General features: G+C 41.4%; 1 protein-coding gene across 3 annotated transcripts in view; it reads right to left on the bottom strand.

Moving 5' to 3' along the window:
• The window catches only part of SLC16A12 (solute carrier family 16 member 12), an 812,734-nt gene that overhangs the window by 226,243 nt on the left and 571,322 nt on the right, over positions 1–15,169 (bottom strand). For all 3 annotated transcript variants that reach the window (XM_086921988.1, XM_086921986.1, XM_086921987.1), the window contains exons 5-6: positions 9,312–9,415; positions 5,156–5,299 (exon numbers count right to left, since the gene is read on the bottom strand). In XM_086921988.1, the coding sequence (XP_086778114.1) occupies positions 5,156–5,299; positions 9,312–9,415 (248 nt within the window). The remainder of the gene's footprint in view (positions 1–5,155; positions 5,300–9,311; positions 9,416–15,169) is intronic.

The following is a 15,169-nucleotide window of genomic DNA, read 5'->3' as shown; positions in this document are numbered from 1 at the left end:
AGAGGACCTCTAGATTACTAACCGTGAAGCCCTGCTATTTACTCTCTCTCTCTCACCATAAAATGTACTTTCTCCAGTGCTCTTATCTATCATCCCCCTGGGTATTCCAGCGTCTGGTGTTCAGCTCTTCCTGACTTACTGGCTCCCCATTTTTTGCAGTTAGCCAATTTTACTGTGCTTGGCAATATTCGCCTACATCTTGAAAATGCAGATGATTACATAGCTTCAGCTTTTATCAACAACTTGGGCTCCCTCAATCTTGCCCTCGGCAACTCCGCACCTACACACATCGCAGAGGACCTTCTGGACCCTATTGTTTCTAACTTTAAAGCCTCGTCCATAGCATCGCCTCTTCCATTCTATTGGTTGGATCACTTTGCGGTGTCTTTTAGTATCAGTGACACTTTCAATCCTCCTTCTCAGCCTGTTCTGAAACCTAGTTCCAGGAACTGGTCTAATCTCTGCATGTCAGACTTAAATAAGCTGGTCATAATACATTGCCCACCCTTGTCTCCCAACATGATCCAGACCAAATTTCTGTCCGCCAATGGATTATAGAGGCCACTGATTCCATCCTGCCTCCTTCAGCTAAATTGACGCACAAAATGCATCCTCTTGCTCCTTGGTTCACTGTGTCCCTCAGGCATGAAAAGAAACATTGTAAAAAACTAGAAAGGCAATGGAGCAAATGCTATGCGACTGAGGATAAGTCCAAATATGTGGCGGCGCTGAAAACATATCATGCCGTTTGTAAATTGGCATGTGCGACTACTTTACTGAGAAGATTGCTAGTTCCCAACATTGTCAGAATACTTTTTTTAAAGTACTTAATGAGCTCTCAGCGGCTGGTAACACTCTACCTTCATTTACTCTTTCTCAATATCAGTGTGACGAGTTAGCCATGTTCTTTCAGAGCAAAGTTGATACAATTCACCGTCAACTAGCTGTTGATGCTGCAAACTTGGAGATCCTTACGCATTCAGCTGCCTCATTGGAAGGTCACCAGGAAGTGTACCTTTCGCCTAATCAGCCTATGGAGTCCTCTAAAATTAGGGCATGGCCTTCTTTGGACATGGTGACATTAAAAAATGTACTACAATCTATAAAATCCAGCTCCCCATTAGATCGCCTTCCTCTTGCAAAATTTAGACTTTTAGACAATGCTGCCCTAACTGTTATTCTTAAACTTCTCAATACTTCCTTCAAAGGATATGTCCCTCAGAACTGGAAATTTCTCTTCTTTCTGTTTTTTCCAAGATGTTAGAAAAGCATGTTAACACCCAACTCCTCATTTGTTGAGTCTCATCAGATGCTCAACTCATCATTGTCTGGTTTTAGGGCGGCACACAGTACCGAACCCACTCTCCTTGGGGTCACAGAATGTCTTAGGCAACAGCTCAACTCTGGTGGTACGGCTGCTCTAAATTTGCTTGACTTAAGTGCAGCACTTGATACAGTTACAGTGTCACACTCTATTCTGGCAGATAGACTTGAGACCTTGGGCGTAGAAGGCTCGGCCTTGAGGTGGGTGACCTCCTTCTTGAAAGATCGCTCCTTCCAGGTCGTCTTGGCCAATATAAGATCTAAATTATCAGCTCTGTCCTCTGGTGTTTTCCGGGGATCCATCTTGAGCCCACTTCTCTTCAACATTTATGTTTGTCCGTTGGCTGATGTTGTTGAGAAGCATGGGCTCACTCTCTTCTCATATGCTGGTGACACCCAGATTATCTTTTCGTTATCAGCTGCTCAACATCATGATCTCTCCATATTCCATCCGACCCTAAGGAATGTTTCCCTCTGGATGAATAAAAACACTCTGAAGCTTATCAGTGATAAAACTGAGGTCTTGGTTCTGGGTAACAACCTGGAACCAATCACTGGCCGGATTCACTTGGGCCTTTACAATCTCCGGCGACCAAGGTCAAGAATCTCGGCTTTATTATTGACAACAAGCTCTCCCTGAACCCACAGGTGTCCAAGGTCACCGCCACCTGCTTCGCTGTTCTCAAGTGGATCAAAAAGATCCTTTGGCTAATTCCTCTGCTCACTCAAAGAACCGTGATTCAAGCTCTCGTGATTACTAGATTGGATTACAGCAACGTACTGTACTTGGGGACAGATAAATCCTTGATTCATTATTTACAAATCATTCAGAATGAAGCAGCTAACCTACTCTTCTGCTGCTGAGACATGCTTCGACCTCCCCTCTGTTTCATGAATTACATTGGCTTAAGATCGACAAGCGCATTAAATTCAAGGCATTGTTCTGCATGTTTAGGGCCTGACATGGTTTGGCTCCCTCATATATTCAAGATCTGGTGACACCCTATGTGCCTACCCGACAGTTGAGGTCATCCAACGTCTAACTGTTCGCAACGCCCAGGTATCACCTTGTTTGGATGAAGGGATGCTTGTTTGCCTATCTGGGCCTGAAACTCTGGAACTCCCTTCCAGTCTCTCTTAGGAACTGCCACTTTCTACTTACCTTTCGTAAAGAATCTGAAGACAATGCTTTTTTTAACTGTGCACTGCAGCTCTCTTATGCTGTCTATTCTTGCACCAGGAGACCTCTTGGGATAGCTGTGCGCCCTACAAATCTGGTTTGATAATAATAATAACTCTGATAGTACTAAGTTCAGATGATGTCACCGAAACCATAGGAAATATCTCCAGTTTGTTGTTAAGTTTGTAGGTGGTGCATTCATGAAATGCCACTCCATGCAATTCTATGGGTCACTCCTTGCCCGTTGTGCTCGTACCTTGGCGCCAGGGATGGAGAATGCATATTTTGGCCATTACCAGTGCAGTAGCTGGCCACTGGTAAGTTCAGAGTCTAAATCAGGTGGGTGGGATGTGTCATGTCAAAGATTTTAAGTGCGATAAAGGGGCAATCATGCCTAACCATATATATCACTTTAAACTTTTTCTGGGTTTCCCTAATCAAATTCAACCTCGAGTGTACACCCAACTTGCTTAAGCAAGCTGTGGCCAACGCCCAGTCTACGCATGGCCTTGAACTGTGAGTAACAACAATTTGGTCACAGTGACTGGCTTCTGTCCAGGCCTTGAGCTAAATTCTGCTGTGGTCATCCAATCCTGCATGTGGGCATCCCTAGGGGGAAACAATCTGCGGCATCTGGCCTTTGGCCTGCACCCAACACCTCTGCTTGCCACAGCTTCCTGCCAGGCCCTTTGCAGGACCCCCCTCCTGTGTGCAGCTAAACACCCACAGGTGCCCAGTGCCCCACTGTGGACAGCCTTCAGTAAGGTGCTGTAGTGGATTAGCCCTGCACCCAACCCACTGCAGGTGGTCAACCCGCTGCATTTCACCTGCAGGCTCTACAATGGTGGTTGGCTACTTGGTCTGGTCAATGACTCCACAGTGGGTGCCATGCTTGGCACTATGCTTGCAATCAGTTGATCCTGGTAGCGGTGTGCCATAATAATTATTTTCTTTTATTTGACTTCAGGGGGGTCTCTCTGGGACACCCCACATGCCCATGGTGGTTAAGGTGTGTCCATCCTGTCCGATATGGGATTTTTAAATTTTCTTTTCAGGGTTTGGGAACCGTTTTCTTGAATTCTGTAATTGCAGCTGCAACATTTTGTTCAGAGTTGCCTCCAGTCACTCAGATTAATGGCTGGTGGGAGAAAAAGCTCACGCAGGCAATGAGAATGGCCTATTTATATTTGAAAATGTTGGTAGCATGTTCAACCTTCCAGACATACCTAACGTTTCCTGAGCGTTAACCTCTTTTTAAAAGCTAATTCCTTGATATTGGTGTTATGAATTTACATCAAACCACAAAAATGACACTGATGTAATTCCATTCAGTAATTTTTTTGTATATCGATAAAGTAAATTCCCTATGGAAAATTGGACTTTTAGGGCCCTATCTTTCTTGGCCTACTTGTCGGATCAGCGCAATTCTTTCAATAAAGTAGCAGAGGTTGATGAATGTTTCTTTTGAGTTTTGCGTCGATGGACAAATCAACGTCAAAGTTATTAGCTCTTAATACATGTACAGAAAAACACACAGATATATTTTTAAGGTTAGGGCTCTTAAACTTAACTAACTTGTTCAGTAAAGTCATGCAGTATAAAATACCGGAAAAATTACCTTGATGCAATGACTCCCAATGTTACTCCTGTGATGTAATGGTAGCACACATCCCTTTTGCTCGGATGAGTCCACAAATAGATAATTCACCCTTCAAAATTTTTATATCCACCCAGCTCTCCAGGATGTGCCCGCAGGAATGACCCCACTTGATGAAGAGGCGTTGTGTGATGCCCTAACAATTCCCTCATTTCGGAGGGGGCTTCTTTGTTCTATCATGGTGTGCACAAGGAACGCCCACATCAAGGTATATCTCTGGGAGACTTGCTAGTACCCATTGGAAATACATTCAGGTTAAGACTAACAAACTGCTGAACATATTCTTGATTAGTTTTAGTGAGGCGTCATAGGATCTGTACACCTATTCAGCACTTTTCTTTTTTTTTCAGAGTTTTATATAGCGCGAACTTGACCCGAATCGGGTGTCAGAGAGCTTTACATAGCACCAGTTACATTACATGAGGACACAATCATTTTTGCTAGGCACGGGGAGATTAAGTGATTTGCCCAGAATCACAGGATGTTTAGCGTCATTGCCGAGAATCGAACTCAGTTCCTCCAGGTCCGAGTTTGAGCGCCCTAGCCGTTAGGAACTGGGAAAGAAAAGCATAGGCATGGGCCAGGCCCTATTTCAATAAGTCTCTGCACATGAGCCAAAGTTAAACTCTGTGCCTCCTTATGGATCACTGCACATTATTCTTCTGGGTTTTATGTAAAGGAGAGAGATATCCTTCCTCCGCAACTTTTCATTTAAGCAATGAGGGTCTACCTCTTAGGATAATGGTTTGTACAGCCTGATGTCCATACATTGTCATGTATTTCACAGAACAAATATTACATATTAGCATTCAGAATAAAAATGTTGCATTGCATAGTAGAAAAAACATAACATGAACCTAAAAATGAACATAAATGAACACTTTTTGTGATCTCTGGATGCAACAAACCTCGTCATAGAGGTACGATCACAGCAGAAAATGATATCTTGCAATTACAGCGTACTAGAGAAAAAGGCTTGTGAAGCTATTAAGTACCTGTCATAACTCCCAGAGTGAGGTACAGGTACTCCAGGCTTGTGGCAAAGGAACTCAGGATTAATCCAGTAGAAGCAAGCAGTCCTCCTAACATGATTCCCACTTGACAGGAAAAATGATTACTCACATAACTGCCAAGTGGAGCTGGAATACAAAAGAATACATATCTGCAAACAACAATATCATAAAATCTTCCTCTCTGAAATACGGTCAAAGGCGTATCAGGAAATATTTTTTAAATACCAAGGGAGATTATTCCAACAGAATGGAGCACAACCTTGGCACATCACAATTTGTTAAGCAAACCTGGTGTAATTAATTGTAGTCAATGATTTCACAACATTTTCTTCTGGGCAAGGTCATAAGGGTATGTTACTGTTACATCGCAACTTTTACATCGGAATGCTGTTACAACGCAGCTTTTACAACGCTGGTTCCATTACATCGGATGCCATTACAACGCAGGATATTACATAGCAGATGCTATTACAACGCATACCATTACATCGTAAGTATTGGTAGGTATATAATTTTTTTTAATTTTATTTAATATTATATAATTAATTTAATTATTATTAATTATAAATAAATATGTTTATTTATGTTTTTTAATATTATAAATTAAATATATTAATTTAAGTAATTTTTTTAAATAAGTATGAGTATAGGAGTATATGTTTTGGGGTACTGAGGTATATGTTTTGGGGTGTTTGGGTATTTTTAGGTTTTAGGGCAGGGTTTGGGTTTTGGGGAACAGGGGTATTTTTAGGTTTTAGGGCTGGGTTTGGGTTTTGGGGTACAGGGGTATTTTTTAGGTTTTAGGGCAGGGTTTGGGTTTTGGGGTACAGGGGTATTTTTAGGTTTTAGGGCTGGGTTTGGGTTTTGGGGTACAGGGGTATTTTTAGGTTTTAGGGCAGGGTTTGGGTTTTGGGGTACAGGGGTATTTTTAGGTTTTAGGGTTGGGTTTTGGGTTTTGGGGTACAGGGGTATTTTTAGGTTTTAGGGCTGGGTTTGGGTTTTGGGGTACAGGGGTATTTTTAGGTTTTAGGGTTGGGTTTGGGTTTTGGGGTACAGGGGTATTTTTAGGTTTTAGGGCAGGGTTTGGGTTTTGGGGTACAGGGGTGTTTTTAGGTTTTAGGGCAGGGTTTGTGTTTTGGGGTACAGGGGTGTTTTTAGGTTTTAGGGCAGGGTTTGGGTTTTGGGGTACAGGGGTGTTTTTAGGTTTTAGGGCAGGGTTTGGGTTTTGGGGTACAGGGGTATTTTTAGGTTTTAGGGCTGGGTTTGGGTTTTGGGGTACAGGGGTATTTTTAGGTTTTAGGGCAGGGTTTGGGTTTTGGGGTACCGGGGTATTTTTAGGTTTTAGGGCTGGGTTTGGGTTTTGGGGTATAGGGGTATTTTTAGGTTTTAGGGCTGGGTTTGGGTTTTGGGGTACAGGGGTATTTTTAGGTTTTAGGGCTGGGTTTGGGTTTTGGGGTACAGGGGTGTTTTTAGGTTTTAGGGCAGGGTTTGGGTTTTGGGGTTCAGGGGTATTTTAGGGTTCAGGGGTAGGTTTGTGTTTAGGGCTAATTAAATTATATTTACCATTTATAAATTAATTAAAATATATTTATTAAATTAAATTAATTATATTATATTAATTACATTTTTTAATTACATAATTAAATTAAATACATTATTTTAATTAATTTAATTTAATTACAATTTTAAAAATATTTTAATTAAATTAATTTCATTATATTAATTAAATAACATTAATTACAATTTATATTAAAATTAAATTAAATAAATAGATTTTATTTTATTAAATTAAATTAATTACTATTTTAAAATGTATTTTAATTAAATTAATTAAATTAAATTAATTAAATTAACTTAATTACATTTTTTTTAAAAAGTTATACTTACCTATACTTACGATGTAATGCCATGCGTAGTAATAGCATCTGCTATGTAATGCCATGCGTTGTAATGGCATCCGATGTAATGGATCCTGCGTTGTAAAAATTCCGATGTAACGGAATGCGTTGTAAAAAAACGCGTTGTAGTGACACCAATCCGGTCATAAGTTACCTGACTGCAGAGATGCTAATTTTTTTTTAAAAGATGGAATTCGACTGAAGTCGAATTGGTCTGTGCTGTGCACTACTGTATTTCTACCACATGTCTGAAACCAAGGGCCTGAATTAGATCTTGGTAGATCAGGTCCTGCCGTCGCTTTTTCAATAGTCTTCCTGCCCACTGACTTGGCGGTTCGCCCTCTGTATTTATACGTTTGCAGGTCCATGGGCAAAAGTCCACCACGGTTCTGCAACATCTGCCAGGAATCTTGGTCCGCGTCAACAACGCCATCGGCAGAAGTGGATGGCGGCCCCTCCCAATTATGATACGCCTTTCTGACGAGGCAACTGTGGCAGGAATGCCGCCTACTTTGAGTTGGCGGAATTGAAGAAAAATAGGTAAAAATATTACATTTTTACCTGCTTCCGTTTCCGTCTGGTACCCAATGGCCCAGGTCCCTCCTTTGCTGCTCCGACTCCACCACAATGCCAAACGACCCCATTGTTGCTCAGATGTAAGGTAAGCTACTCGTACAATTTTCCAACTGATGTAGCCTCATGTATTTCTGCATTGCTCTGACATACAATATTTTTCTTAGGTGTAATGCAGTAGAGTTCATTTTCCAATTTATCAAGGTAAATTGAACACATCTGTACTGAAACTTAAAAAATATTTGTTGTTGTGGTGTTTGGGGGTGCTGTGTTAGTGGTGCATGTTGGTGGGCATTCAATTGTGTGTGTATGTTGTGTGAGTGGCATGCAATATGTAACACAGACGGACATAGCGCATTCCCTACACATGATTTATATGTAAACATGACACGTATGTGTATTGGCACATTAATAAGTTGTACTTGCCAGTCACCACTCCACTAGGTACTCATTCCGTCAGCAAACCACTGCTAGGACACTGACAGCACAAATGGAAACATCTACATCGACTTGGTGCATATCTGCCGGCCTAATGGAGTACTGTTAGCCAGCAGTGAAGACTGCTGCTGTGGCCGTCTACTGTCTAGTACTGCAACATCTAAATACGGCGGCTGACTGGTGCCAGCTTGATGAAGTACTTGAATCTGCTGCGGTACTTGAGTCCCGCCAATATCTAAATGAGGCCCTATTTTGCTCAGGCTGCTACTAGACTAGGCAGCTGTATTTCTTAAAGAAAAAGGGGTTTCCCAGAGGGCAGGGTGAGCATTTTGAAAGAAAGCTTGAGAAAAACAATTTGTTGGCAGTTAATTGAATCACAGAAAGCATTTTATTGCATTTCTTACAAAAGCAATTTATGGAATTTATATTATCCTAACACACTGTCTTTACTGTACATGTAATTATTACAAGTGGAACCTGTTGTTCCGGTCTTTCAGACCACAGCCAAAATTAAGCTTTCAATTCCTGCAAGAAGTAGCATTCAGAGCAAAAACCAGAGCTGTCTGGATTAGATCTTTCTTATGTCAACCCCTTCCTGTATTTTTCAAGAGGCAGAAGGCACCGTTAAAAACTAAAGTAATCCAGGTGAGGAGAACCTCCAAACAGTTATGTTCACCCCACAATGAGATATTTGAAGAATGCTTGAGTTGAGAATGCCAATATTGGGTATGTCGCCTAATATTCACAATTTCGGCCACTCCCTAAATTTCTTGAAGAACCCTGCAAAAATAAAGCGAATGCAAAAATGAACGAATTATTATAGTTCATTCACCCCTATTTTCTATTTTTCAAGAATTCTACATAAATGTAATGATTTGCAACTATGTATTCACTTTTGTAGTAAGCACCGCAATAAATTACTGACGATAATGGGGGTTATTTGTCCGAGAATAAGTCCTGATCTTGTGTACCTTTAAAATATTTGATAAAAAGAAGACAAATCTCTCCTGAATAAAATAATGCTAAACTTTCCTGCAACCTCATTTCTTTGTGGTAGGAAATATTGTACGGTTTTTAGTTTCTGCGGGCCAGAAGAATCAATTCTCCACCCCTGTTATCTTCCAAATACTTTTTTTTCTCAAGCACAATTGACTGTTGGATGGATACCTTTGCTGTACCTACTACACACATGTTGAAATAATGACCACTTTTGGTCTCTCAGTACTTACCACAAAGCATTGTGGTACAATCAACAATGGAATGAATCCAAGCAGTTCGAGCATAATCCTCTCCAAAGTATGTTTGGAATTCCACAAAAAATATGGAAATGCACCTAAAAGGAGATAGACAGTAAAAAAGAAAATATAAAACAGTTTAACAAAGTATTCTAAAGTCAATGTGTCCATGCAAGTTCTTATGTATTGCTATAACAAACCGGCAACCTTTAGGGATGAATGTATCCACAAAATAGATTGAACTAGCTTGCAATTGAAATAACGAAATTTTGCTAGTAAGCACTGCCTGTGAAAATCATTTTGAAGTGTATGTAGGAAATAGATGAGATGGAAGGAGGAGCTCAATAATATGACATTTGCACCCATTAAACTAATTCTCTTCTCTGCCTATACTAATAATCCAAAGAAGCCCTAACTTAGGGGCTCATTGCAATCGCGGTTTTCCGGCATCCTCCGGGTCGGCGGAAGCCACCGCCAGCCCGGAGGTGCGGGTAAACCGCTGCGGAGCAACCAAAGACCCACCGCCACATTTGGATGGCTGGTGGGTCTTGGTTTCAGTCCGCCGCTTTTCCGCCACGGTCGGCTTACAACCGCGGCGGAAAAGGTCTAATATGGTGGCGGTGTCTCTCAGACACCGCCAGACATATTAGGATGGCTTCTAAAACATGCTTTTCCGCAGCGGATTCACCGCCGTGGAAAAGCATACGGATCTTCACTTCGGGGGCCCTTTGCGGGCCCCCTGGGTGAAGGTTGGGTGGGGGGTGCACATGGGGGGGTACCTATGGTACCCCCCCCCGGCATTTACATGCAGAAAGCAAAGCGGCAGGCACCGCGTGGTGCATGCCGCTTTCTGCATCTAAATTGAATGCATGCCTTTTTAACATTGCGGCGGTCACATCCTAATTGCACAGGAGGGAACGCCGCAGCACATGCGGACGTTCCCTCCTACTCAGGGCTCGCGGACGGACGCAAGTCCGTCCGCGATCGTAATGAGCCCCTTAGTTAGATCGGTTTTAATATAATGGGATTTATTAAGAAAGACAACTTTTAAAAACCAGCTCATTAAAATTCATAAATGGTGAGGATTCAGCAGAACAGCCTTTCAATGGAGCCTGACGTCAGAAAGAAAAGAGATACATTATGTATGGATATCTTCTCGGATTCCTTAGATTAAGTGGGTTAGGATGACTGTGATGGCTATCTAGGTGGACTGATATGTGATTGTTTGACTGGTGAAAGGGAGGGTGGACATAAGAATAGGTGGGTGGATGGATGGGCACACGTACATACTGATGATTAATGGATTAACAGATGAGTTGCCAGATGTGTAGATGGACAGACAGATGGAATGGAAGTTCTGACTTAGGAAACATTTTCTAACAACGTTATCACCTCTTGAAGGCTGATATAAACCTGCTGGAAAAGACTAGGGGGAATGGGGGTGCTGGACAAACTTGTTAACTAAGAAGGTCTTTTATGAATGTGAAAGCTAGAGTCAATTTTTGGGGAGGGATGAAGTTGATTGTCTGACTCTTGCTGGCATGTTTACTTTAGGTACTGTTAAGAGATGAGGAAATCTAAGCCTCCGCATATTTTACGGACATACCTGCTGATTTAGTTTTCTTATTCTCTTCTTAACAGTCACTTAAGTACCAGATAAGAAGAATTAATCTGATACTTCTAAAGATGAGCTAACCATTATTGAGAGCTTCACAAAGATCACACATAGGTACTCTGACACTGTATAGACTGCACAACCAACCACTCTTCACTTGAGAAGTTAAGTAACAGAGTACAACGCTCTCCTTATCCTTAAAACACACCTTTCTACAAAATTGCCCTGGGATCTTGGATAATAGTTTTAACTTTAATAATCCCTTGACTCCAATAGTTCGCACACTCAGTAAAAGCTGCACTCATGAGTGCCCTCAATGTAAGATGCCGCCTACAGCCCCTTTATTGTGAGCATCCATTAGTAGTGTGTACTTTCAGCTGTTAAATAATGTAAAGCATCAGAAAGTGGATTAAGGGGGATTGGCCTGGGTGTACACATTGAAACACTCCTACTATGGAGTTTGAATTTTCAGTAAACCAACCAATGCTAATTTTAATTGAAATATAATGGGGTTTTTTCAGTGAAAGTTGGGAGGCACAACTAAAAAATGGAAGTGAGTGCATACAACATTCCCCTGCTTTAATGTAAATGTATTGTAATCAATGGGCCTTGGCCTATCTTAAATAAGACTTTACCAATTTACAGTTTTTTTATATTACACCGGCACTACTAACAAGAAACAGTTTAGAGACACAATAACAGACCATCTTCCCTAATCTCTCCAAATACTGTTTTATGTCCAGTCTGTCCCATGATTGTGTCACAATAAAATATCCTTCAAAGCTGCTGATGCTTGTTAAAGCAACTGGTTCCCGTGAAATCTATACACCCAGAAGAACTTTAGCTAAACATTATGTGTTACCTGTTATTTTTAGATCCAGTGAGAGGCAGCACAGGCTGTCTTTCCGGCATTATACCAACCACTGACACAGATAAAGGTGATAATAGATAAGCCTTATCAGATACCTGACAGCTGTTCACTTTTTTTGATCAGCCCACATTACAGCCATTATCTGCTGAAACAGTCATCCATGATGTGTGGAGTCTTGAGTGTGTACTTTCATACACTGGCTCAGGAGATATATGAGTCAGAATACAACTGCTACACTCAAGTTGTTTATTCGCAAGCTTCACACACAACCAAGGATAGCACTGGGTTTGTGAAACAATTTCCTCTGCAAGTCCATGACAGCGGTGACCTGGATCTTGGAAAGTGACTTTCACTGGATGAGGACAGGGTGCAGTGACCAAGCACCTGTCCACCAGCTGCACGGCTGGTGCTGCTAATGGCATCTCTGTCCATGACTGATGGGCACCAGTAAAAGAGAGGGACTATGTAACTGCCGATGGCATGGGTCACCGTCCCAAGAGCATGTAGTACAACCCCATGGTACCTACTTACTCCTGAAAGTTCATACATGGAATAGCGATGCTCACCTCCTGGGCCCTCGGCAGCGCGTGTGTACGTAATTTCTGCCTTTGGCCTTCTGATGCTCACCTCATCACTCTCGGTCTTCAACAATAAATAGTAACCACTACCCAGTGTTCCATATATCGTCCTCACAGATGTTCCCCAGGCCTCTTCCCCAGCCATGTACTTTGCTGCATCATAGTCACATTCGGGTGCAGAATGGAGTTGTATGCATATTGTCTTCGAAATAGTACTGTCTGCAGCACATATATTAATTTTGATACTCTCCAAGTTTGTGCATGAACTTCATACAGCATACATATGAAACTACCACCCACCCATGTTTCCAACATGTTCTGTCAGCAGCTGTTTCACCATGTCAGTGTTTAGTGTTATTGTACGTACTTTAGGCAATATGAGAGCATAAATGGCTTCAGGTGCCATAGTTCTACATCACATTTTGTTCTCCAATCTTGCTCAATGCACCTGGGATCAGATACAAATGGGCATTTATATCCACACCTACATTTTTAGCTCAATCAGCATCAAGGAACTGGGGGAAAAGAAGCTCTGGGCTGGATTCTTAGGGATCACCTGTGTTTAGCCTCAACTCATGGCCATGCCTGCCTCCTTTGTCTGTTAGTATATTTCAAGCTTTCTGGACATATTGGTGGTAATTACTGGCAGATTGTGGGTATTCATGTCAAGATGGGGCCTACCCCAAGCACATGGTTTTCTCTGCCATAGTGATGGTAATTCATTTTGGCACACTCTGGATAATAATGCTATGATGGCATACTGACATATGGCCTAACTTGGTATAACACTGGTGATTCTTAACATATTGTGGGCACCTTTGCATAACAGTCCCTGCCTGGCATATAAGTGTTGTCCCAGACATAATTGCTGTGAATAATTGAATAATTACAGAAGCACCCCACTTAATAGTTATATATCACTCTTGTAGAACAATTTTCATATGTATGGGAACAAAATGTATTAGACTTATTCATTCATACAGAGTTATAACATTATGTAGTACGGTCACAATAAATACAATTGTTGCATAAGTTCTTTATCCAATATCCAAAAGTGATCATATCATTATGTTTGTGCAAAGATAGAACTTTACATGTTGTCAGAAATGAAGATTATTAAGATCATTTCAAGAAATTAATTTTAAAATTCACAAGATCTTCTTTCCTAATTTTAGACAACTGTCATGATATGATCACTTTTGAATATTTGACCATGTACTTATACAATAAATTATAACCTGGGACATTATAAAAATGAATTCTATATATTGTTACTATATGTCAGTCCCGTTCAGGAGGCCAAGGTGCAGGCAGTGGCTACTGTCCCACAACTGTTAAGGTTAAGATCAGAGACAAGTACTTTATTTCACTAAAAATATAGAATTCCACTACACATTCAATAGTGCACGAATACCAGAATTAAGGATGCAAGTCAAGCCTCTGCCAACTAATCCTATTATCCCATCATTTATCTCCTCATGGGTTCCCCCTTCTTTGGGGCGTCCTTTCACAGGTTCAAAGTTTGAGGTAAGGTCTGTAGGTGCAGCTTGTGCTCACTCCGTTATAAAGAACAAGGGTCCTTAGCTTATTTACGAATCAAAGCAATACAGTATAGAAACACAATGGAAAACTATACGAGTTAAGATTTCCAAACCCAGCCGGGAAAGGAGTTTATTTTCTGGAGGCAATGTCCAATCTTTCAATATACACGGAATAGCTTGACACAAGCCTGTGCCGTACAAAAAAAGAGGGAAAAGGAAGGATAGAATTAGAGTGAAAGGGGTGTCTTTCAGGCAAAGGAAGAGAGCAAGGACAGGGTACTGTGAACAAATCAAAGATTAATAACAGTATCGCCTGGAGTTGAGTATACACAATCTCATTTAACAATATTATAAGTGTAAACCCACTCGTGGGTGTCGACGTTTCGATCCCTATTGCTCAATTAGATACATGGGATCATCATCAGGACTTTTATAATAAACAAAAACATGCCTGAATGAAATAAAGCCTCAGTAAATCGAGGAAAAAGACCTCAAAAGGGGGGTGTCCTTCTCTTCAGAATACAGCGATGGTGCACGTAAATACACGTCAGGGAGGTCTTTATGGGGGTCCAGAGGAAAATTGCTTAATTTAAAAATAAGTGGATGTAACTCGAGGTCCGTTTCCAACTGCAAAGAATGGCAGCTCTTACTCCACTCTAAATGAGATCGGGGAGTAGCTTTAACAATGCAGGCACCGGTGGCCGTGCATGTGGAATGCCAACAGTGTGGCGTTAAGGACGCAAGTCTGAATGAAGACGCGTCTCTCCTGGGGCTGCTCGGTCAATGCCGGATGCAGAGCCATTGACCGAGCAGCCCCACGGACCTCGAGTTACATCCACTTATTTTTAAATTAAGCAATTTTCCTCTGGACCCCCATAAAGACCTCCCTGACGTGTATTTATGTGCACCATCGCTGTATTCTGAAGAGAAGGACACCCCCCTTTTGAGGTCTTTTTCCTCGATTTACTGAGGCTTTATTTCATTCAGGCATGTTTTTGTTTATTATAAAAGTCCTGATGATGATCCCATGTATCTAGTTGAGCAATAGGGATCGAAATGTCGACACCCACGAGTGGGTTTACACTTATAATATTGTTAAATGAGATTGTGTATACTCAACTCCAGGCGATACTGTTATTAATCTTTGATTTGTTCACAGTACCCTGTCCTTGCTCTCTTCCTTTGCCTGAAAGACACCCCTTTCACTCTAATTCTATCCTTCCTTTTCCCTCTTTTTTTGTACGGCA

Source organism: Lissotriton vulgaris, chromosome 5 (assembly GCF_964263255.1).
Source record: "Lissotriton vulgaris chromosome 5, aLisVul1.2, whole genome shotgun sequence".
In the NCBI taxonomy this organism is placed as follows: domain Eukaryota; kingdom Metazoa; phylum Chordata; class Amphibia; order Caudata; family Salamandridae; genus Lissotriton; species Lissotriton vulgaris.
This window is presented reverse-complemented; position numbering and strand designations above follow the sequence as displayed.